General features: G+C 43.6%; 1 protein-coding gene across 1 annotated transcript in view; it reads right to left on the minus strand.

Moving 5' to 3' along the window:
- Positions 1 to 26,166, minus strand: part of LOC139378698 (metabotropic glutamate receptor 8-like) — a 221,568-nt gene that overhangs the window by 54,877 nt on the left and 140,525 nt on the right. The window contains exons 4-6 of the mRNA XM_071121113.1: positions 4,216 to 4,351; positions 3,837 to 3,991; positions 3,417 to 3,554 (exon numbers count right to left, since the gene is read on the minus strand). Of these exons, the coding sequence (XP_070977214.1) occupies positions 3,417 to 3,554; positions 3,837 to 3,991; positions 4,216 to 4,351 (429 nt within the window). The remainder of the gene's footprint in view (positions 1 to 3,416; positions 3,555 to 3,836; positions 3,992 to 4,215; positions 4,352 to 26,166) is intronic.

The following is a 26,166-nucleotide window of genomic DNA, read 5'->3' on the forward strand; positions in this document are numbered from 1 at the left end:
TATAGTAAGAAAGAGTTTAAACCAGAGCCCCATGTCATCCATTGAGGGTGAGTTGACACACAGTATAGGCCGGCACACGTGATCATTGGACTAAACGAGGAGAAGGAGTAGGCCGAAACGGAGCCTGGGTCTTAATTAGAGAGCTCTAGCAGATGGCAGGGTGGCTGTGACTGCGAAAGAACACAGACACTCCTCTGCTCATAACTTGCTGCTTCAAGGATGATTTTTTATCGTACACAGGGTCTTAATGGAGAACTGTGGCAGCACTGCATTCCACATAAACACCCACTGCGAGGTAAGGGTGATTCATCCTTCAGCCTCACAGAGGTGAACCAACAAACGTGTTCCCTTTCTATCTGTCTGCCAACCTTTCCTGCTCCCTGATTCCAAGTTGTTTGTTCATGCAAGCGTGCTCGCTTATGTGCTGCCTGTCTGCCTGCCTGTGTTCTCCCTCCCTGCCTGGCTGTCATGCGCCCTAATTCCAGCGTGTGGACCCCTGCTTCATTGCCTCTGTCAGAGCCAATCCCGTTCACCGGTGAGCGGATTCGTTTAGGCCCCTGTGAGGAAATCACCCCGCGCAGGAACAACCGGGTGATAAATTGAGGGAATCAGGCAGCTTTAGCTCTCAGACTGCTGACGGCTCCCTTCTTCAGACTATCACACACACACACACACACACACACACACACACACACACACACACACACACACACACACACACACACACACACACACACACACACACACACACAGGAGTAAAGAAAATATGTTACACCTCAGTGCTTCTGTGAGCAGTGTTTTGATATAGAATCAACGACTCTAAAAGAGACATTGTGTTCCCTCTGTTCTCAGCCAAGACTGACGAACATCCAGTACATTTCAGGCAGAGATTCTCAACATGGTGTGTGTGTGTGTGTGTGTGTGTGTGTGTGTGTGTGTGTGTGTGTGTGTGTGTGCATTGTAAATACAACTGTTGATTGAGGTCTATAGGGTTGTGTCTGAGGGTGATACTCATTAGCCCACTGTATTCATGTATTCCCAGCAGAAGGACAAGAGAGGTGTGGAGAGGGCCCACACGCACGCATGCAGACACACACACACACACGCAGACACACACACACACACACACACACACACACACTGCTAGCTGTCACGACAATGACCCCAAACAGCAGGATCGAGCCGAGGCAGCTGATTGGTTTCCGTGTTGATGATGCAAAGGTTGTGAACTCTCGCAATAGAAATGAATCGACTCTGACACTCCGTGCCACTACAGGGCTCTCCATACACAGACACACCAGAGAGAGTCACCAGAGCACTGGCCCCTATCTACCTTTGGCTGAGTGCCTACTACAGTGGCTTCACAATGAGAGGACAGAGAGAGAGGAGAGAGACACTAGAGCGAGAGTGAGAGCGTGAGAGAGAGGGGAGAGAGACACTAGAGCGAGAGTGAGAGAGAGAGGAAGGGCATGTCCCAGCTTTATACACAAACTCCAAGAGAACCACCTGGATTAAAAGTGTTGCACTAAACAAACAAGTACACACACTGATGTCTAGAGGTGCTGCTGACTCAGCCGTTTGAGTGTGATAGTCCTGCAGCCTGGGACAGGTGCAGATAAAACTGCTCACACAGCTTACTATTTAAACCCCCCCCCCCCACACACACACACACACACACAATACACTGATACATGCTGCAAACACTAACACAACCTATTCCCCAAAAGTGCAAAGCTGTCATCAAGGCAAAGGGAGGCTACTTTGAAGAACCGCAAATATAACATGTATTCTGATTTGTTTAACAATTCTTTGGTTACTACATGATTCCATATGTGTTATTTAATAGTTCTGAAGTCTTCACTATTATTCCACAATGTAGAAAATAGTAAAAATAAAGAAAAACCCTTTTATGAGTACGGTAGGTGTGTCCAAACCTTTGACTGGTACTGTACATGTAGGTAGAGGTAAAGTGACTATGCATAGATAATAAAATAGAGTAGCAGTGTAGAAGAATGTGTGTGTGTGTGGGGGGGGGGGGGGGGGGGGTCATGGTAAGCTTTTGGTTTTACAAATGCATTGCCACCGGGGCCCGCCAGTGTAACTGCTAAACTGCATACTGACTGTACACTGTAACATCACTGCATGATTGTAGTGGGTTTGTTTACTAACGCGTTAGTTCTATTAGCTATGTTGACTATGACATTCCTTTAGCTAATATGGGGACAACGATATAGGATGTGTGTAGCGGTTATGAGTTGGCTTGGAAAGGTTATTTCGCCCGGTCACATACAGCTGAAAATGTGAGAGGAAGAGAGCGCATAGATGCGAGAAGGAATACAACATGGCTACTATGAAAGTGAACTGTGTTTATGAGTGATCAGGTGTGTATTCATTCAGCCAATTCCGTTGAAAAACTTTTCCCGGAAGCAAACGGAACAATAACGGGGACAAACTTAACGGATTTTGTTCAATAGAAACTCCTGTTAAAAACGTGTTGGACTACTGAATACACCCTAGATCAGCTCGATGCAGGCAAGAATGTTCAAGACGGTTTTGACTGTGTCACTGTCTGTCACCTCAAATTTTTCTCTCGACCTGTGTGATCCTTCATTGTGAACTTTTATTCATAGGCTAGGTTGTAGCAACCTCATGATGGGTATAGGGAAAATCTGAGTATCATGTAGTAGCCTAAACCTACCGATGTACATTGAGCTGGGTAAACGGAAAATGAATGACAGTCATCCAATACGCTTTAATAGAAATAAGGCCATGCTCATGAACAAAACAAATGAATCTTAAACAGCATCGATCGCCACTGTTCTTCACCACATGTATAAGCGGACCTTCAGGACACTGGGCTAGCCAGCTGTGATGGAGTCAGACACTGAAAAACCTCAAAATCTAATCTGGAACCAAAATATCAGCTGTGTCGACACACACCGATTCTACAAGTCCACACTGCACAGACTGTGAACACACACTGTCACACACTATTTCACACACAGTTATACACACCAACAAACACTGTTCTACAAGCCCAAACTGCACAGACTGTGTACACACACTGTCACACACACTTCTCTCCAGACTCATCCATGCAGGACGAGCCAGGGGGCTCTACTGTACTCCGCATATCATTTCATGTCATTTGCACAGAGCTCTGAGCACACAGCGGGTGTTCATATAGAACAAACCATTCTCCTCAGAGAGTAAAGCTATCCATGCTCAATGACGTGTGAACAGAGTTAATATTAAGTAGCCTGTCTAGGGATGATTATAGGGCATTAACTCTTCTGCCAGCCTACATTACCCATACTCCTCTGCTTTACTACTATTCCTGGCCTACACTAGCCACCCTTCACCACTGTACTGAGCCAATACACATTCTCCTGTGCTCCAGTGCCATAGTATCTTGCCTGTGCATTTCTTGGGGCTTCCGGGGCGCTTGCCATGCATCCCCAGCTTGCAGCCAAAGTTTTCCTCCCAGAACTCAGCGAACCACACGTTCCTCCTGTTGTTGGACAGAGAGCGGCTCCGGAAGTAACGGTCAAACGCTGTGGGGGAGAGGATGAGGAAGGAAGAGAGGAAGGGAGAGAGGACGGAGGAGAGGCAGGAGAAGAGGAGGGGGAAGAGGAGATAGGAGGGGAGAAGAGGAGAGGAGAGTGAAGGTGGGGGGTGGGGGGGGGGGGTAGAGGAGGGATCAGTGAGTGACATAACACGTAAATACAGACCTGTAAACATCTGGTATGATGTGATGTCAACCTTGTTGAGGGTATACTGTGTTTTTAACTCTTTCCCCTCAAAACACTATAATCTAAAATGGATTCTGTCTGTACCGTCCACGGAGGCTCGTTTGGGCAGGATGGTAACGGCTCCCTCAGCCACCCGCTCCTGGCCAATCACAGGAGAGATCTTGGAGCCCCAGCTGTCTGACCCCACCCACAGGAAGTGACCAGTCTGGTTGTTGTGCTTGGCCGCATTCAGGATACGCCTGAGAGAGAGGTAGAAGGAGGGAGAAAGGGGGTAGGGAGAGGAGGGAAGAGAAAGGGGAAGGGGAGATAGAGGGAGAGAGGAGTGATGACTGGAGTTTACGACAGACACTTGGTATACAGGGGTAGAAAGGTACAAGGGTGTGTGTGTAGTGGTGTAGGGATAGGCTATAGAGGTGTAGTCGTGTGTTTGTTTTTTTTTTGGGGGGGGGGCTATACGACATACCGTATGTCGTCCTCGTTGGCGAACATAATGACAGCCCTGGCGTTGGACGTCTCCAGCAGACGCATGATGATCTTATCAAACTCCCCTGGCTTGGGTTCACGCGGGATCTTCAGAGACTGGGCTATACACACCCCACCTAGAGGGAGAGAGGGGAGGGAGAGAAAAAGAGAGAAGGAAAGAGAATATATTAGTATCTGAATCATCCTCATCAATATGAGAACATCGTAAACAGCATTGTGGCTCCCACTGCTGTGACAGAGAAAGACAAAGAGAGCTAATAGTGTTGTTGGTCACGTCCCTGATCGTGAAGTGGCAGCCTGTTGCCTTCACGCCAGCACACAGAACCAGGATTTACACAAACACAGCGTAACAGGCCATATTTCATATTTAATGTTGCTGTTAATAACTCACAGTGTAGTGTCGTATAATAAGCCTTGAAACGTGATATGGGGGAGTGTGTGTGTGTGTGTGTGTGTGTGTGTGTGTGTGTGTGTGTGTGTGTGTGTGTGTGTGTGTGTGTGTGTGTGTGTGTGTGTGTGTGTGTGTGTGTGTGTGTGTGTGTGTTGGAGTCACCTCAGCCAGTCTCATTAAGTTCCAGGCCATTAAATGAACATCTGTAGTGTCTGCAGAGCTCTGTATTACTGTACTTAATCAAAGCAGCGTTCTCTCCACTCACACTCACACACACACACACAATCCCGTAGAAAAGGAAAAATACTAATTAGCACCAAATGAATGCCCTCTCTAGAATAATGGTTGGTGTGAGAAACCCTCCAACAGGCCTGCTTCTGTTCTGTTGCTCCTCACTGCAGTCGGTCTCATAATAGGGCTACGCAATGTGTTGTACTGGGGATTGATAGGTCATTAATAACTGTCCCATAGAGGACAAAAGGGTTCCCAAAAACAGACAAAGCATCTGCCTCATCGCGGCGCTATTAAAGTTGTATCTTCCAGGTCAAATTATTTGACCCTTCGACCAACAACAGCAGACGAATTCTAACAAATTGAATTTTGAAAGACAATATTATACCATGTTTGTCCTGTAAGTCACTTGGCTGTTTTGTCTCTTCCTTCAAACCCATCTCTCAACTCCTCTCTCATGAGAACTAACCATAGTCATTACACTCTGAATAAACTCAGCCTCTTTCCCAATTCAATTACCATTCATTTCACAGCGGTTTCTCTCATTCACGCTCTCATAAACTGGTCCAGATTTCCAAGAACTGAAAAATTGCTCTTTCATGTGCCGAAAAACTGTCTATCAAAGAAAAACAAATTATTATGCAGCCAGAGTTAACTTTCAAACGCTTCTTTTTCTAATGGATGGTACTTGTTATCGTCGACATGTAGGGGACCAGTGTGAGTTTTCTATGAACACACAAACCCCATCGCTTACAGAGAACCAAGCATAGCATCTCTCAGAGAGAGAGAGAGAGAGAGAGAGAGAGAGAGAGAGAGAGAGAGAGAGAGAGAGAGAGAGAGAGAGAGAGAGAGAGAGAGAGAGAGAGAGAGAGAGAGACTCAGAGTATTGTAGTGCACCCTGGTGGTGACACCAGCGCCACTACAGCAGCCTAGCGGTCAGGGCACCTGCCCTACAGACACACAGCTCCAAGTGAAAACCACCAACAAGCTACTGAGAAAAGTAATACAGGAATATGTTTCACAGTGGGAGTTTGTGTACATACAGAGACTGAGTAGACTCTGGGTAGAAGTTGAGGCAGTAAACACACATATCTAGCATCATATCACCCCAGTGGATGATGTTGTGGGAGTTAATTATTGAATGAATTGAAACATACTCTGCAGGCTTGCTACTCCAACAGCCGTCTCCTTCTCTGCATATCATCTTTAATCATATGATTATCAGTGCTTTATGAAAAGTCCATCTCACCTCCTGCGATCAGGAAGATGTACAGTTGAGGTCGGAAGTTTACATACACCTTAGCCAAATACATTTCAACTCAGTTTTTCACAATTCCTGACATTTAATCCAAGTAAGAATTCTCTGTCTTAGGTCAGTTAGGATCACCACTTTATTTTAAGAATGTGAAATGTCAGAATAATAGTAGAGATGCCATCTATTTTGTAAGATGCACCAGTGTGCGTGTGTCTCTCACTCTGCTTCTGGTTTGTGTGGGACACAGGCAGAACAATCTGGTTTTAGAGAGAAACTGTTAATCTCCAAAAAAAAGTAGAAATCAACCGGCGAATCACAACTCAGCCTTGTGTGACTTATTGGACAGTTTTATAAAAGTCAATTTCACAGTGGGAAACTGTTCTATTCTCTGTTATCTCACCTATCAATGTAATTATGGTAAAGTATAAAACATTTTGTTCAGACAGAGAGAATATAATTATTTTATACCCTTCTGAAGGATTCACCTCTATATGCGTGCACAACATGCATGCTAGCCTGTGTGTGTGTGTGTGTGTGTGTGTGCTTCCTGCTGTGACATCTCTAGGAGTGATCCTACCTGCTGGGAGGCCGGACTTCAAACACCTCCTCTTTTTATTTATTTATTTTTATTTAACCTTTATTTAACTAGGCAAGCCAGTTAAGAATACATTCTTATTTACAATGACGGCCTACCAAAAGGCAAAAGGCCTCCTGCAGGAAGGCCCCCTTATCACCTGACGGGGGTTCCCCTCCCACTAAGCAGAATGCCTAATAATGTTAGCTTCAAAGCGCTAGCTGCCGAAGTGACCAGGCATTTTGTAGCTGTAGCGGTGAATGTGTGGTGTGAGCGTGTGCCTGTGCGTGTGTGTGTGTAGAGGAGAGAGGCAGGAGCTGTGCTGCTGATAAATCTTTCATTACGAGACATTGCTCTCCAAAACCCGAGCACTTCTCATTTCTCTCTCAGCCTGATTGTGGGACGCCTCTACAATCACACTGACACCGCCACAATCACACTGACACACACACACACACACACACACACCATGATGGGTCTGTGCCACTGCAAGCTCTCTCAGACCTTCTCTGAATGGCTGAAGCTACCCACCACATCTACCGGCACAGATGGACACACTCATACAAACACACATGCTGCAGTCACAGATTTACAAATAATACATTCAGAGAAGCACCACCTGCATAAGTCCACCCACACACGCTCACTTAGGAAAGCTGTCTATGCAGCCCACTCATCTTCAGCTGACATACAGGCAAGGATAATAAAACGTGTTCTTTTGCCAGACATCTAACAGCATCTAAGAGCATCCAACGTCACACACACACATCCATCACGCACACGTCAAACAAAGATCATACACACACATACATCAGACGTTCATTAACATGAAACGTCTGCAGCAGACAGGCAGACAGCATCATGTACTTGATGGGGTGTCAAACCATTTAATGCACAGACAGACAGACATCCATGTAGAACCAACCCCGCCAAACAACTCGCTATAACTAGGCTAATCATGTATCCAGGCCTAAGGTTGATACATACATCTCCCAGGTTTTCCAGAGATCCTGGAAAACCTGCAAAATCGGCAGTGTATCAAATATACAGTTCTCCCCACTGTATATTCAATGTGCGGGACACAATTGAAGCTATGATTAACAAGTTGGAGCTCTTCTATGTCTGCTTTAACAAGGACAACACACAGGTCTTTACATCATTGTATGATTTTTTTGTGTGCAAATTAACTCAAGCTTACGGACAATGTCAAATGTGATACAGCGAAGCACCTGAGTGAGTTGGGTGCGCAATTCAGCAGGTCCTTTCCAGAAACGGATGACACAAACATTCATGCCCTGCCTCCAGTCCACTTACCGATATCTGAACAAGAGAGCCTCATCGAAATCGCAACAAGCAGTTCTGTGAAAATTGAATAAAATTCGAAGCCACTGCCAGATTTCTGGATCAGAGTATCCTGCCTTGGCAAATCGTGCTGTTAAGACACTGATGCCCTTTGCAACCAAGTACCTATGTGAGAGTGGATTCTCGGCCCTCACTAGCATGAAGACGAAATACAGACACAAACTGTGTGTGGAAAATCATTTAAGACTGAGACTCTCTCCAATACAACCCAACATTGCAGAGTTATGTGCATCCTTTCAAGCACACCCTTCTCATTAACCTGTGGTGAGTTATTCACAATTTTCGATTAACAAATAAGGTTTTATATGTAAGACGGTTAAATAAATAGCAATTATTATTTGTACCCTGGTCCTATAAGAACTCTTTGTCACTTCCCACGAGCCGGTTTGTGACAAATACTCACACGTATTCTAATGTTTAATAAATGTATCGTATAGTGTGTGTGTGGCAGGCTTACAATAATGGCAAAATCAACATTTGAGAGTGCGCTGACCCTGGTGCTTAGAGGGGGTACGCAGCTGGAAGTCGAATGTTTGAATGGGTACAGAAATCTAAAATGTTTGGGAACCAAACCTTAACCCTTACCTTAACGATTCGGAATGAGGGCCTAATCTTGATGTTTTAACCAATTATTTATATACACTAGATGACAGATAGCATGTGTTGAAGCTGCCGTTTCTCCATCTTGGCACTCCCCCACCATTTTAAAAAAGAGAAATCCACTTATTAATAACTTCTAGGGATAGGTGGCAGCATTTTCACTTTTGGATAAATAGCTTGTCCAAATTCAACTTCCTGCTACTCATCCCCAGAATATAAGATATGCATATTAGTAGTAGATTTGGATAGAAAACACTCTGAAGTTTCTAAAACTGTTTGAATCATGTCTGTGAGTATAACAGAACTTATGTAGCAGGCAAAACCCCGAGGACAACCCATTCAGATTTTTTTTTGAGGTCACTGTCTATTCAATGAAATTTCATTGGGAAACCAGATTTCTGAGGGACTTGTTTGCAGTTCCTGCCGCTTCCACTGGAAATTGGTTGAGGTTATTCCTTTGTGTAATGAAGAAGTACGGCCATCTTGAACAAGTGTCACATCATGTGTACTGTTTGATAGAGGCGCAAGACAGAAAGAATGCTTTAGTTTGTTGTCTTCCTGTATTGAACACAGATCCCGTCTTCAATTTGATTGATTATTTACGTTTAAAAATACCTAAAGTTGTATTACAAAAGTAGTTTGAAATGTTTTGGCAAAGTTTACAGGTAAGCTTTGAGATATTTTGTAGTGACGTTGGTCAAGTTGGAACCAGTGTTTTTCTGGATCAAACGTGCCAAATAAATTGATATTTTGGATATATATAGATGGAATTAATCGAACAAAAGGACCATGTTCGAGCTTGTTGTTTTTCTCTGCCTGGTAGCAGCTGCATTTCCTCTCTCTCCCACACACAAACATCAACACCAGTGGCGGTCAGAGGACGATTTTTTTGTTCATGAGCATGGCCTTATTTCTATTACTGTCACGCCCTAACCGTAGAGAGCCCTCTGGGTTCTCTATGGTGTATAGGTCAGAGCGTGACTAGAGGGGTTTCTAGCGTTTGAATTTCTATGTTGGGTGTTTGTATGGTTCCCAATTAGAGGCAGCAGGTAATCGTTACCTCTAATTGGGGATCATATTTAGGTATCCCTTTTTACCACCTGCTTTTGTGGGATATTGTTTGTGTTAGTGTTTTGTTGCACTACGGCGTTCACGCTCGGGTTATGTTTATTTTTATTTTTTTTGTAGTTTCACTGTTAAATAAAGTATGTGGAACTCAACTCACGCTGCGCCTTGGTCCGTCTATTATGACGATCGTGACAATTACAGCATGTTGGATGACTGTCATTCATATTCCATTCACCAAGTTCAATGTAACATTGATGGGTTTAGGCTACTACAAGATACTCAAATTTTCTCTATACCCATCATGAGGTTGCTGCAACCTATGAATGGAAGTTTACAACGTAGGCGCACACAGGTCGAGAGAGAAATTGGAGATGACACATTCAATACCGCCTTGTACACTCTTGCCTGCATCTAGCTTATCTAGGGGGTAATTATTAGCACAACAGTTGCAAACAAAAGTTTCTATTGTATAAATTCATGTATTTATCCCTGTTTCGTTTGCTTCCGTTTAAGAAACGTTTGTCAACAGAATTGGCGGAATGAATACACACCTGATCATAACAGCCACGTTGTATTCATTCTGGCTTCTATACACTCTCCTCCTCTCACAATAAATTAATAAAACCAACAGCTTACCTTGATGTGGAAGACTTCCAGTTTTGTGTTGGAAACACATAACCAGCTAGCTAGCATAGCATCCCTCTGTTTGAGCCGTGTACATGAGTAACAACTAGTCAGCTGCATTTGCTAGCTAAGTAAGTGAAACTGAAAGTTAAAAAAAAAAATACAAAATCTCTCTCTTGCTTCTCCTTCATTTTTGAAGAAATATTTTGATTGGTGGACAACATGCTGCAAGAGCTCTGATAGGTTGGAGGGCTTCCTCTGGAAGTTGTCATAATTACTGTGTAAGTCTACGGAAGGGGGTGAGAACCAAGATCCTCATAGGTGTTGTATTGAAGTCAATGCACCAAGAGGAGGACGGATGCTAGCTGTCCTCCGGCTACACCATGGTGCTACCCCACAGAGTGCTATTGAGGCTAATGTAGACCATTGCAAAACAGTGTGTTAATCAATTATTTGGTGACGTGAATATATTTAGTATATATATATATTTTTTTAATCAAATTCACTGATGAGGATGGTCCTCCCCCTTCCTCCTCTGAGGAGCCTCCACTGATCAACACATACACCAACATGCAAACACATCCACACAAACACACACACACACGGATAAAACACACAGAGACAAACAGACACACACACACAAACATCAACACACAAACAAGGCAGTTGAGCATCCTCTCTCTCACACACACACAAACATCATTAGCGCGGCTCTAAACACTCACATTGGTTTATAAAAGGATAAAAGTTTACTTCCGAGCCACACTTAGCTACAAGCCCCGGGGTGAGGAGCATGGGCCTTTGAAGTAGCTGGTGCAATTGGTGTGTGTGTGTGTGTGTGTGTGCGTTTGGCATGTGTGCCTCTGTGTTGTGCGTGTGTGTGTGTACAGCGAGAGTGGTGAGTGTGTGTGTCTTTGTTTTTGTGTCTGTGCGTGTCTGCATCAAACAGAAAATCTTCATATCTCTCTCCGTCTCTCCATCTCTCTCCCTCTAACTCTCTCTCACTCCCTCTCCCTGTTCCTCTCTCTCTCTCTCTCTCTCTCTCTCTCTCTCCCTCCCTCAGACAGTAGGTCTGTGTGTCTGGGGAGGACTGTGGAGTCTTGTCATCATCAGAGAACACTGGCTGATGTCAGCCTCTTTCTGTGCGCTGAGAGACGGAGAGAGGTAGAGGAAAGGCACGGGGGAGAGATCTGTGTGCTGTGAGGAGAGGAGAGGAGAGGAGAGGAGAGGAGAGGAGAGGAGAGGAGAGAGTGAGGTAGAGGAAAGAGGGTGGGGGAGAAGGGGTAGAGGATGAGAAGAGCAGAGCAGAGAGGTGGAGTGGGGGGTGGGGGGAAGAAGAGGGAGAGAGGGCGAAAGGCTGGAGAGGGGGAGAATGGAGAGGTACTGAGAAAACAGAGGAGATTAAACTCCTGGCACAGAGCAGGATACTTGACACCAACCAGAGACCGAGAGAGAGAGCAATGTTACTGCATCTATAGGAAGCCCTAATGCCAACGGGCTTTCAATCCTCAGATCATGTTATCAATAGTTTTGATGAGTCAGATCAATCTCCCTCTGATCCTCTGGCCAAGGAGAAGAAGAAGTGAGGGGGAAATAGAGAGGATCTAGGAGAGGGGTGTCAGGTGCTGAGTGGGGGGATATGCAGTATTTTGGAGTCCAGTCACACTTGAATGACTGAGGTGCCGTGGTGCTGAAGGTCATCTACAAGCCTGGGTTTAGACAGTTTTCCTTTCCTCCTCATCCCTCTCTATTTTTTCCCCCATCTGTGCCATGTAGGTAGATTCATCCCTTAGTGAATTGGAGGGATTTCTAGCTACAGCAGCCAAGGAGTTCACACACATTCCCATCACCTCTACCTGCTTATTGTAATGAGTCTTGTCTTGGAAGCAGAACTGAGCAATTTCCGGCCATCTGCAAAGTCAAAATTGGCCATATTGTAAAAATTTAAGAAAACAAAAATGTGCATTGGGGACTTAAGTTAAGGTTTGGGTTAGGCATTAGGGTTAGCAGTGTGGTTAAGGTTAGGGTTAAGGTTAGGATTAGGTTTAAAACCAGATTTTATGACTTTGTGGCTGTGCTAGCTAGTGACCACTCTGCAGAGCTGCTTCCAAAAATATGAATGACAAAAAGACTAACCTGCGCTTCAGACAAGCCCACAAAGCATAACCCAGCTTCAGGAACATCTGCTCTTTCTGTGACATAGTCTGCCCAGGTGAAAGCTATGATCCACTTCAATCAGGCACACCGGTTTGAGTGTGTCAAACACTGCAATGCTGCTGGGTTTTTCACACTCAACAGTTTCCCATATGTATCAAGAATGGTCCACCACACAAAGGACATCCAGCCAACTTGACACAACTGTGGGAAGCATTGGAGTCGACATGGTCCAGCATCCCTGTGGAACACACTCGACACCTTGTAGAGTCCATGCCCTGACGAATTGAGGCTGTTCTCAGTGCAAAAGGGACAGCTGCTCAATATTAGGAAGGTGTTCCTAATATTTTGTACACTCTTACACACATACATAGAGGAAAGGAGAGGGGAGGAGGAGAACCCAGGTCAGTCTGGGTGAAAGAGATTACTGTATGTCCGCTCTGCATCTGTAAGGTCAGTAGACATATTACAGCTCTGCTCTACTTCCTACAGTTGGCTTTACAGCTGGCTAGAGCTGATGATCCTAACCTGTAGCATAAGCTATGGCTTTAATATCAGATACACAGCCTTACTATCACACACACACACGCAGACACACACACACGCACACACACACACACACGCAGACACACACACGCAGACACACACACACACGCAGACACACGCAGACACACCCAGACACACCCAGACACACGCAGACACACGCAGACACACGCAGACACACGCAGACACTCTCCTTTCAGACAGAACACCCATCACACTCAGATCCGCAGAGGAAATGGGATCTTGGGATGAGAGAGTGCCATCCTCTCTCCTTCTCCCTCTCTCTCTCTCTTTCAATCTCGTCTCTCTTTCCCGTCTTTCTCTCCCCTCTCTCTCTCTTACGCACCTCCTTCACCTCCCCTCAACTCACCCCACCACCCCGAGACAAACCACAGCCCTCGTCTCCAGCCTTTCCGGTGAGACAGGAGGAGGCGAGGAACAATTGAGTGGAACCCACCACAATCTGAGAGAGACCATTATCGACCATCAATCTCCACACACATACTGGGATATATATAAACATAACATCCCTGTAACAACACATTATCACCACCACACAGTGACTGTCTGGAAAATACAAGCCTGGCAATATGGAAATATAAATATAATACACAATTAGTCTCTATTAAAATCTCTGCATGTCTCTCTCCCAAAGCAGAGCAGAGAAGAGCGAGAGGTGGATGTATGCCATTTGAATGGAGATGGACGCACTGCCTATTGTCCCTGATAACATCACTGTGATTACTGCAAACATGCAGCTGAATAGCATCGTAAAGAACCAGCCCAGTGAATCCATTATGGGCGTCGCTAAGAGCGCTACGCTACGTTCACCTGCTACCCGCTGCCATTGTGTGTTATGCTAATGTGGCGCTTGCGGGATTGATGGGGTGTTAACATTGTATGGACTATTCAAATATTGATATTTCGGTTGTGCATGAGCTCTTTCTCCATTGTGGAGGGAGATGGAGGGAGAGGGGAGAGGAGTTCAATCGATTCATTCATTATGCCATTTTGAATCCTAACCTCAAATGACCTTATCTGACGCTGGATAGAGTATATTTGTTGAAACACCTTTTCCTGGAAATATTACCATTGTCTTATTTAAACTGCCAAGGTTATGAGATAGGAGAGGGGAGAGAGTGAAAGAAGAGGGGGCAGAAAAGACTGAGAAGAGAGGGACAATGTTTATTCACTGAAGAAATCAAACGCGTCATCCAAATAGTTCTTCTAATCTACACTGTCGATACATGCCGAGTGTGGAAGCATTAATGCACAATGTACTTGTCAGGATTCTAAAGAATGGATAGAGAAAGGCAAGGCTCTGTGCTGGGCTGTGTGTCAATGCTGTACTTATCGTCTCTCTCTTTCTCTTTCCCTGTCTGCCCTTGACCTCCACTGTCCACTGAAAGACAGCATCCCGCTGTTCCAACACCTCCTGATCTTCCCTCCATCCCTCTTTTTCTCTCATCCTATTCCCCAAAGATATGCTGTATACACCAGCCCGGACATTGATACATTGATGCATGCATGCAGGCCCCCAATGGGCTTTATTGGCATGGGAAACATGTGTTAACATTGCCAAAGCAAGTGAGGTAGATAATATACAAAAGTAAAATAAAAATTAACAGTAAACATTACACATACAGAAATTTCAAAACAATAAAGACATTACAAATGTCATATTATATATATATATATATATATATACAGTGTTGTAACAATGAAAATAAAAAATAAAAAATAAATAAACATAAATATGGGTTGTATTTACAATGGTGTTTGTTCTTCACTGGTTGCCCTTTTCTTGTGGCAACAGGTTACAAATATTGCTGCTGTGATGGCACACTGTGGAATTTCCCCCAGTAGATATGGGAGTTTATCAAAATTGGATTTGTTTTTCGAATTCTTTGTGGATCTGTGTAATCTGAGGGAAATATGTATCTCTAATATGTATCTCTAATCTCTCTCTCTCTCTCTCGCACCCCCCCCCCCCCCCCCCCTCTGTCAGGCTCCCTGGTGGGTATCAGTTGCTGTGTGTCACTCTTTCTCGCTCAGTAACACTTGCCAGTCTTTTCTAATCCACTCCCCTCTGTCTATGTCTCACTCTGTCTCTGTCTCTGTGTGTGTCCCTTTCTCTGTGCCAGGTGCTCTCCAGTGTACATTACCCTCTATTGCACTTGTCAACTAACACATGTGAAGCTGCTTGGCACACACACACACAATGGGAAGCGTGTTTGCCAGATGATATTTGAACAGAGGCAGAGGCATCTCTGTTTGGCAAAGCAAGAGGGGGAGAAAGAGAGATGGATGGATGGATGGAGAGAAAGAGAGAGAACATGGTAGAGCTAACTGACCTCTGGAGAGATTATTGGCATTTGGTTTAGCTTTAAAAAGTTCAGTCAGAGGCAGTGAAAGGAGAGGGTGGAGGGTGTAGTAGAGTACCCTGAGATGAGAGATAGAGGAGGGCGTAGTAGAATACGCAGAGGGGAGAGAGAGAGGAGGGCGTAGCTTCTCACAGATAGACAAGAGCCCTCCCTGTGTCATGACTGTCCATGAGAAACCACATAGGTCACATCAGGTTTACAAGGAATAACATCAATCAGACCCCCTCTCACATGCATTGATGGGGAGGAAAGAACTAGTAGTGATTAACAACTTACGTCCTCTCCAATATTCACCAAGGAATGTACTTTGTTTCAAGATACTTTTCCCGCCGAAACTCTAACACGTTCAAAAAGCGAACACTGGAGCAATATTTCTAACATAGAACGTGGGGAATTGTCAATGGTGATCTATAGCACACTAATGGCATTTTGTTTGTTATTTTGTGATGTCATTAAAAATCTTATGAAGGATATACTTTAACTTGGAAAGTCTACTATGAAGTTTCCATACTATGCGATGTGCATGTAATATGAAAAAGGATGGTATTTTTGGTAAGATAGGGATATGATTTGACAAACTATAAGAGATAATTGTTTTACATAACTTTGTACAAGTGACAAGTCACACCCCCAAGTGAGGTCAGAGAGCATGTCAGCCTGACAGAACTGCCTTTTTCGAACAAACTGTAAAAAAATATGAGTAAAGAAATGTACATACCGGACCAGAAAAGCGTCAATGGAAGGAAAATACACTCTGTAGGTCTGTTCAGGACTATACGACAAGTTACCGGATACCAGACAACTACAGAGAAGAAAAACAGTAGAAGACTTTGTGGAACCCTTATGGACAATCAGAGCCTTACAAGTGTGCCTCGAAAAGGCGGCCCTGTCCATCAAGAGAGATCTGGCGAACCAAGACATTTCACTTAAATACATAATGATGTCTTACTCAAAGCGAGCAGCGGTTCCTGTGCAAAGTATATGGTTACTGTAAGTGAGAGTAGTTTCTGAAAGTACCCATGTTAAGCGTCTCTGTCCCTCTCTCCCTCCCTCTCCATCTCTTTTGTAACAAGCAGCCACATTGTTGTCATTCCGCTAGGGACCTGTTTTTACGTATTAAGTGTGTATGTTTATCCTGTGTAACCATTTAATTAGCTAGTAAATAAATCATTTCACCAATTTGTGTAGTACTGAATCATAAGTAAGGCTCGGGTTTTTGCAGATGCAAGGAGGTTACGAGAATTATGATATGATACGAGGTTATGAATAATAAATTGACTGTTTATAGATGTGATGGGTAAAGACCTTTAGACTTTAATTTGGGAGATGGTAAATCTTTAAAGAACCGCTCTCGTGCTGATCCTAATGAGTTAATTGTTACATGATTAATTTAATCAGGTAACAATTAAACATGGTTTGTTGATTAAATAAATAACAGTCTTCAGGTTAATGTTAAAGTTCCCAGATCTGTGGTCTTCAGCCAAATCCTCTGACTATCACTGATAAATACTGTACAGTCTATTTGTCATGGCATAACAACGGCTGTCAGAGGAGTTGGCTAATAGCATAGATCTGAGACTTTTAAAAACTGTCACTGTTCATGCCAAACATACATACATACATACATTCAGGTCCACAATTACTGGCACCCTTGATTAAGATGAGCAAAAATTAAATAATACAAATACTGAGCTACGTTGCAAAATGTAGATTTTTATAATCAACATTTTGCAATGGCCATATCAGTGTCTAGAGTTGATCCCATTGAAAACCTGTGTTTTTAATTGAAGAGGGCAGTCCATAAGCGGAAACGAAGGATATCAAGGATCTGGAAAGATTCTGCGTGGAGGGATGGCCCAATATCCTTCAATGTGTTCTCCAATCTCATAAATACTCTAGAAAAAGTCTCAGTGTCGTTATACTCGCAAGGGGAGGTTGCTGGAGTATTGAAAACAGGGGTGCCAATAATTTTGATCGGTATCTTTTTTGTATTACTTGTTTAAAAAAATCTATTTCTCTGAGCAAATGCATTAGTATAAAATAATGTAATTTTTCCATTTTGGGGGGGCATACTTTAGTATTTGTATTATTTATTTTATACAGTATTTTTTTACTCATCTTTATCAACGGTGCCAATATATATAGATTGTTTTTTGTCAACTGACTGTACATAATCCCTCTGTTGTCCACTACTGCATCACAGCTGATCCTAGATCTGTGCCTTAGGTCAATGTTTAACAGTTATAGCATCACTCTGGTCATTTCTTTCCCAATTTAGACCAGCCCACTGAAGATGGACTGGCCCACTGGGCATTTTCCTGAGCTGATCTATGCTCAGTCCATTTCTGCATCTTCCCCAATGGTTATGGTAAGGGATAGGGGAGGGTAATCCAATCTGATCCTAAATATGTTCATTGGGGCAACATTTATTACAACATTGCCCAGTAATTTCTCTGTGGTGATTTTTTCTCTACTGTGATGCAGTGTGATACATGTGCATTCTGCTGAACTCTGACTTTAGGGAAAGAAGGCTGTTACAGAGGTTGCCTTCCAAATGGCACCCTATTCCCTATATAGTACACTACTTTTGACCAGGGCTCATAGGGCCTGGTCAATAGTAGAGCACTACAGTATAAAGGGAATATGATGCCATTTGGGATGAAGCCAGAGATTGCTCCTCTGTGGTCCTCTAATTTCAGGTCCAATGATATCCCATAAAAACCCATTATATCTCTGCCCTCTCTCCATCACTCCCACCATCGCTCCCACCATCGCTCCCTCCATCCCCCAGAGCCTTGAGGCCAGGCACTAATGAAATCTCATAGAGCCTCATCCTATTGATTAAACCTATCAGAAAGGAACTAAGACAGGAAATACAGCAGAGAGCGAACAGGAGAACATGGTTCCAGAGAGTATTGTCAACTCACCACCTCTATGACTTTCCCTCATTCTCTTGTTCTATTCATCCCCTCTGTCTCTCTGTCTCTCTCTTCCTCCTTTCTCTCTTCCACACTCTCATGCCTATCTCTATACTATTATCTCTCTTCCCCTCACTCTCACTCTCTCTCCCTCTCTCGCTCTCGTTCTTGCTCTCCCACTCTTGCTCTCTCTCTCCCTCACTTTAATTCCCTCTCTCCCTTCTTGTCTGTCTACCTGCTCCATGTCAGTACAGGCAGCAGCTCATGAGGGAATGCTGTAATAATGTTTCAGTAATATAATTCTGACAACAGATGTGCACAACATAGACACGATGTTAGTGATGGCGAATAATAGCTGAGGAATTGCAAACAAGTTCGACAACAATGTCAATTGTGAATTAAGATAATCTCGGACATATTACCAGTCAATTAGATGATGTCATGAATTATGGAACTGTATATGGAATTGTGGAACTATAAGTATGGAAGCATATGGAATCTGTCAGTCATACCATAACCCGGAGTCATAGGAAAGCGATTCCCAAAAGGACTACTTACTTTCCATTAAATTTACATTAAAACCCTTTAAGCGATGTGACAGTGTGACATCCCATCTGCATATACTGTCATGTAAGAGCCATTTCTGATTCAATCATCCTGATGAGAGGAGCCAGCAGGCAATCTCAGTGGGCACCTGTGGAGTCCTTCACTGAGCAGGGTGGGCAAAGAGAAATCCCTGATCACACTTGTAGGCGAGGTCATGGCGACGTTGGCTAGCTAAGCTCCTGCGCAGAAAAACGTCATCGGGTCTAATGGTTGTCTCGCGCCGAACTGCACATATACAGGCCTTTAAATCAAAGGCACTCCTTCGAAATGAATTCATTTTTGACAAAAATCAAAATTGAAAACAAGTCAGTTTGTCACTTTCACAAGATTGGAGTAATAACATGTTCAATTACTTAAGACAATTGGCTCAAATCTAGGTTGTGCCTTTAGATTTTGAGAATAATTTTTTACTTCTCACATTGACCTTTCAAACCCTGGCCTAGTCTGCTTGGTCTGCTTCGCAGGCATTCCCAGAGGTCTCACGATGTTGTGCCTCTGGGTTTAGAAACTGTGTGGAGAAATTGTAATTTTACAACGAGCAGCCATTGGTAGATACTATTGCTATGTCACAAATTACACCTTCTTCCCTACACTGTAATGGAAAACTCTAATTTATATAGTTATTTTGGGTATTACCGTAGAAAAAAATCCTACAGGATCCCAATAAAAACAAATCCTATTAGAATCCAACATAAGATTTTGTAACCTATCCTATAGGATAGAATCTTATAGGACATTATCCTAAAGGATAGAATCCCACATGAGTTCCAAATCTGATAGGATTTTTTTAATGGACAGGAGTGCCATCAGAAAGTAATCACACCCCTTGACTTTTTAAACATGTTGTGTTACAGACTGAATTTAAAATGTAAAACATTCAAAAGGCGATATTCTCAGAAGTGAGTTTACAAGTTGATCAACTTTCAAAGAATTACTTTCCCATAGTTCCTCAAATGTACTGTATGATATACCATTTTGTAGCTCTGTGTCTCTACTTTTATATAATGTAAAAAAACACCATTTCAAATGTTGCTACTTAAGACCGAATCCTGGTGGTGAGTCACATTTTAGAAAAAGGCTCAGTGTTGTTATCCTCACAAGGGGAGGTTGCTGAAGTGTTGAAAACACTGAGCAAATGTATTAGTATAAAATAATGTAATTTTTTCCATTTTTGGGGGGCATACAATATACCTCAGTATTTGTATTATTTATTTTATACAGTATTTTTTTACTCATCTTTATCAACGGTGCCAATATATATAGATTGTTTTTTGTCAACTGACTGTACATAATCCCTCTCTTATCCACTACTGCATCACAGCTGATCCTAGATCTGTGCCTTAGGTCAATGTTTAACAGTTTTAGCATCACTCCGGTCATTTCTTTCCCAATTTAGACCAGCCCACTGGAGATGGACTGGCCCACTGGGCATTTTCCTGAACTGGCCTATGCCCAGTCCATTTCTGCATATTCCCCAATGGTTATGTTAAGGGATAGGGGAAGGTAATCTAATCTGATCCTAAATATGTGCCTTGGGGCAAGATTTATTACAACATTGCCCAGTAATTTCTCTGTGGTGATTTTTGTCTACTGTGATGCAGTGTGATACAACTCTGACCTTAGGGAGAGAAGGCTGTTACAGAGATTGCCTTCCAAATTGCACCCTATTCAGTGCACCTACTTTTGACAAGGGCTCATAGGGCCTGGTCAGTAGTAGTGCACTACATAAAGGGAATATGGTGCCATTTGGGACGAAGCCAGAGAATGCTCCTCTGTGGTCCTCTAATTTCAGGTCCAATGATATCCCATAAAAACCCATTATATCTGTCCATCACTCCCTCCATCGCTCCCTCCATCCCCCAGAGCCTTGAGGCCAGGCACTAATAAAATCTCACGAAGCCTTATCCTGTTGATTAAACCCATCAGAAAGGAACTAAGACAGGTAATACAGCAGAGAGAACATGGTCACACATAGTTTTGTCAACTCAAGATTTTGAGATTTTGTGTCACTGGTCTACACTCAATATCCCATGATGTCAAAGTGGAATTATGTTTTTAGACATCTTTACAAATGCATTACAAATGAAAAGCTGAAATGTCTTGAGTCAATAAGTATTCAACCCCTTTTTTATGGCAAGCCTAAATAAGTTCAGGAGGATAAATTAGTTGCATAATAAGTTGCATGGACAAAAAATAGTGTTTAACATGTTTCTTTTATGACTATTTCATCTCTGTGCCCAACACAAAATTATCTGTACAGTCCCTCAGTTGAGCAGTACATTTTAAACACAGTTTCAAGACCAAGGAGGTCTTTTCCAATGCCTCGCAAAGAAGGGCACCCATTGGTACAGTAGATGGGTAAAAATAAAATAAAAAGCAGATATTTAATATTCTTTTGAGCATGGTGAAGTTATTCATTTACAATTTGGATGCTGTATCAATACACAAAGTCACTTCAAAAGACACAGACGTTCTTCCTAACTCAGTTGCTGGAGAGAAAGGAAACCGCTCATGGATTTCACCATGACACCAATGCAGACGTCAAAACAGTTACAGAGTTGAAAGGTTGTGACAGGAGACAACATTGCAGTTACTCCACAATACTAATGTAATTGACCTCGTGAAAAGAAGGAAGCCTGCAAATCAATAAGGAACTTTAGTAAAACTGCAAAAGAATGTGGTAAAGAAATGAACATCCGTAGTACAAAGCATTACCTTTGGGGCCAACACATCACTGAGTACATTTACATTTTAGCAGACACTCTTATCCTGAGCAACTAGAGTTAAGTGCCTTGCACAAGAGCACATCGAAATATTTCTCACCTAGTCAGCTTGGGGATTTGAACCAGTGACATTTCTGTTACTCGCCAAACAATCTTAACTTCTCTTCATGGTGGTGGTTGCATCATGTTATGCATATGCTTGTCATCGGCAAGGACTAGGGAGTTTTTTAGGATAAAAATAAATGGATTAGACCTAAGCACAGGCAAAATTCTATAGGGAAACCTGGTTCAGTCTGACTTCCACCAGACACTGGGTGATTAATTCCCCTTTCAGCAGGACAATAACCTAAAGCACAAGGCCAAATATACACTGGAGTTGCTTACCATTATGACATTGAATGTTCCTGTGTGGCCTAGTTACAGTTTTTACTTGATAGAGCTTGAATATTTAAAAAATAATAATAATGTGCAACTATTGTATAATCCAGGTGTCACGATCGTTTGAAGTATACTCGGACCAACGTGTAGCGTGATCGGTGTCCCACATATTTTATTTAAAGTAAGTCAACCACACAACAAAACAATAAAGAAATAAACGTGATGACAATGGCGTGCTAACAGGCATCTATCTACACATTAACAATATCCCACAAAACACAGGTAGAAAAAAACTACTGAAATATGAGACAACGATTACCAGCTGCCTCTAATTGGGAATCATACAAAGTCACCAACATAGAAAACAAAACTAGAACCTCACACAGAAATAATAAACTAGACTAACCCCCAGTCACACCATGACCTACTCTACCATAGAAAAAAAGGTCTCTCTATGGTCAGGACGTGACACCAGGTGAGCAAAACTCTTAGAGACTTACCCTGGAAGACTGACAGCTGTAATCGCTGGGTAATTCTAACATGTATTGACTCAGGGATGTGAATATTTACGTAAAATAGATATTTCCTTTTCAATACATTTGTTAACATTTATTAACTTTGTCGTTATGGGGTATTGTGTGTAGATGGGTGAGATTCTTTTTTTTATTGAATCCAGACTAACACAACAGAATGTGGAATAAGTGAAGGGGTATGAATACTTTATGAAGGCACTGTAAGTACAGATACAAGGTGTTGAACAGCAGAGACTGCCAGCCCGCGTCGAGGGGGTATATATGGTCCAGAGGGAGTAGATAAGATCACTACACCAGCCTCCAGCACACTGGCAGTATTTTTCTATAAGATTGTTGAATATAAAAACCTATAAGATACACTCAGGATCTAACTTTGGAGTGAATGTGTTATCATAAAAATGTAATTATTTATGAATAGTCAAAATTGTGTTTTTCATGAAATTAGATGATATTTGGATCAAATCAAATCAAATCAAATCAAATCAAATTTTATTTGTCACATACACATGGTTAGCAGATGTTAATGCGAGTGTAGCGAAATGCTTGTGCTTCTAGTTCCGACAATGCAGTAATAACCAACAAGTAATCTAACTAACAATTCCAAAACTACTGTCTTGTACACAGTGTGAGGGGATAAAGAATATGTACATAAGGATATATGAATGAGTGATGGTACAGAGCAGCATAGGCAGATACAGTAGATTGTATCGAGTACAGTATATACATATGAGATGAGTATGTAAACAAAGTGGCATAGTTAAAGTGGCTAGTGATACATGTATTACATAAGGATACAGTCGATGATATAGAGCACAGTATATACGTATGCCTATGGGATGAATAATGTAGGGTAAGTAACATTATATAAGGTAGCATTGTTTAAAGTGGCTAGTGATATATTTACATCATTTCCCATCAATTCCCATTATTAAAGTGGCTGGAGTTGAGTCAGTGTCAGTGTGTTGGCAGCAGCCACTCAATGTTAGTGGTGGCTGTTTAACAGTCTGATAGCCTTGAGATAGAAGCTGTTTTTCAGTCTCTCGGTCCCAGCTTTGATGCACCTGTACTGACCTCGCCTTCTGGATGATAGCGGGGTGAACAGGCAGTGGCTCGGGTGGTTGATGTCCTTGATGATCTTTATGGCCTTCCTGTGACATCGGGTGGTGTAGGTGTCCTGGAGGGCAGATAGTTTGCCCCCGGTGATGCGTTGTGCAGACCTCACTACCCTCTGGAGAGCCTTACGGTTGAGGGCGGAGCAGTTGCCGTACCAGGCGGTGATACAGCCCGCCAGGATGCTCTCGATTGTGCATCTGTAGAAGTTTGTGAGTGCTTTTGGTGACAAGCCGAATTTCTTCAGCCTCCTGAGGTTGAAGAGGCGCTGCTGCGCCTTCTTCACAATGCTGTCTGTGTGAGTGGACCAATTCAGTTTGTCTGTGATGTGTATGCCGAGGAACTTAAAACTTGCTACCCTCTCCACTACTGTTCCATCGATGTGGATAGGGGTGTGTTCCCTCTGCTGTTTCCTGAAGTCCACAATCATCTCCTTAGTTTTGTTGACGTTGAGTGTGAGGTTATTTTCCTGACACCACACTCCGAGGGCCCTCACCTCCTCCCTGTAGGCCGTCTCGTCGTTGTTGGTAATCAAGCCTACCACTGTTGTGTCGTCCGCAAACTTGATGATTGAGTTGGAGGCGTGCATGGCCACGCAGTCGTGGGTGAACAGGGAGTACAGGAGAGGGCTCAGAACGCACCCTTGTGGGGCCCCAGTGTTGAGGATCAGCGGGGAGGAGATGTTGTTGCCTACCCTCACCACCTGGGGGCGGCCCGTCAGGAAGTCCAGTACCCAGTTGCACAGGGCGGGGTCGAGACCCAGGGTCTCGAGCTTGATGACGAGCTTGGAGGGTACTATGGTGTTGAATGCCGAGCTGTAGTCAATGAACAGCATTCTCACATAGGTATTCCTCTTGTCCAGATGGGTTAGGGCAGTGTGCAGTGTGGTTGAGATTGCATCGTCTGTGGACCTATTTGGGCGGTAAGCAAATTGGAGTGGGTCTAGGGTGTCAGGTAGGGTGGAGGTGATATGGTCCTTGACTAGTCTCTCAAAGCACTTCATGATGACGGAAGTGAGTGCTACGGGGCGGTAGTCGTTTAGCTCAGTTACCTTAGCTTTCTTGGGAACAGGAACAATGGTGGCCCTCTTGAAGCATGTGGGAACAGCAGACTGGTATAGGGATTGATTGAATATGTCCGTAAACACACCGGCCAGCTGGTCTGCGCATGCTCTGAGGGCGCGGCTGGGGATGCCGTCTGGGCCTGCAGCCTTGCGAGGGTTAACACGTTTAAATGTCTTACTCACCTCGGCTGCAGTGAAGGAGAGACCGCAAGTTTTCATTGCAGGCCGTGTCAGTGGCACTGTATTGCCCTCAAAGCGGGCAAAAAAGTTATTTAGTCTGCCTGGGAGCAGGACATCCTGGTCCGTGACTGGGCTGGATTTCTTCCTGTAGTCCGTGATTGACTGTAGACCCTGCCACATGCCTCTTGTGTCTGAGCCGTTGAATTGAGATTCTACTTTGTCTCTGTACTGACGCTTAGCTTGTTTGATAGCCTTGCGGAGGGAATAGCTGCACTGTTTGTATTCGGTCATGTTACCAGACACCTTGCCCTGATTAAAAGCAGTGGTTCGCGCTTTCAGTTTCACACGAATGCTGCCATCAATCCACGGTTTCTGGTTAGGGAATGTTTTAATCGTTGCTATGGGAACGACATCTTCAACGCACGTTCTAATGAACTCGCACACCGAATCAGCGTATTCGTCAATGTTGTTGTCTGACGCAATACGAAACATGTCCCAGTCCACGTGATGGAAGCAGTCTTGGAGTGTGGAGTCAGCTTGGTCGGACCAGCGTTGGACAGACCTCAGCGTGGGAGCCTCTTGTTTTAGTTTCTGTCTGTAGGCAGGGATCAACAAAATGGAGTCGTGGTCAGCTTTTCCGAAAGGGGGGCGGGGCAGGGCCTTATATGCGTCGCGGAAGTTAGAGTAACAATGATCCAAGGTCTTTCCACCCCTGGTTGCGCAATCGATATGCTGATAAAATTTGGGGAGTCTTGTTTTCAGATTAGCCTTGTTAAAATCCCCAGCTACAATGAATGCAGCCTCCGGATAAATGGTTTCCAGTTTGCAAAGAGTCAAATAAAGTTCATTCAGAGCCAACGATGTGTCTGCTTGGGGGGGGATATATACGGCTGTGATTATAATCGAAGAGAATTCTCTTGGTAGATAATGCGGTCTACATTTGATTGTGAGGAATTCTAAATCAGGTGAACAGAAGGATTTGAGTTCCTGTATGTTTCTTTCATCACACCATGTCACGTTAGTCATAAGGCATACGCCCCCGCCCCTCTTTTTACCAGAAAGATGTTTTTTCCTGTCTGCGCGATGCGTGGAGAAACCTGTTGGCTGCACCGCTTCGGATAGCGTCTCTCCAGTAAGCCACGTTTCCGTGAAGCAAAGAACGTTACAGTCTCTGATGTCCCTCTGGAATGCTACCCTTGCTCGGATTTCATCAACCTTGTTGTCAAGAGACTGG

This window comes from Oncorhynchus clarkii, chromosome 21, assembly GCF_045791955.1.
Source record: "Oncorhynchus clarkii lewisi isolate Uvic-CL-2024 chromosome 21, UVic_Ocla_1.0, whole genome shotgun sequence".
NCBI classification, from domain to species: Eukaryota; Metazoa; Chordata; class Actinopteri; order Salmoniformes; family Salmonidae; genus Oncorhynchus; species Oncorhynchus clarkii.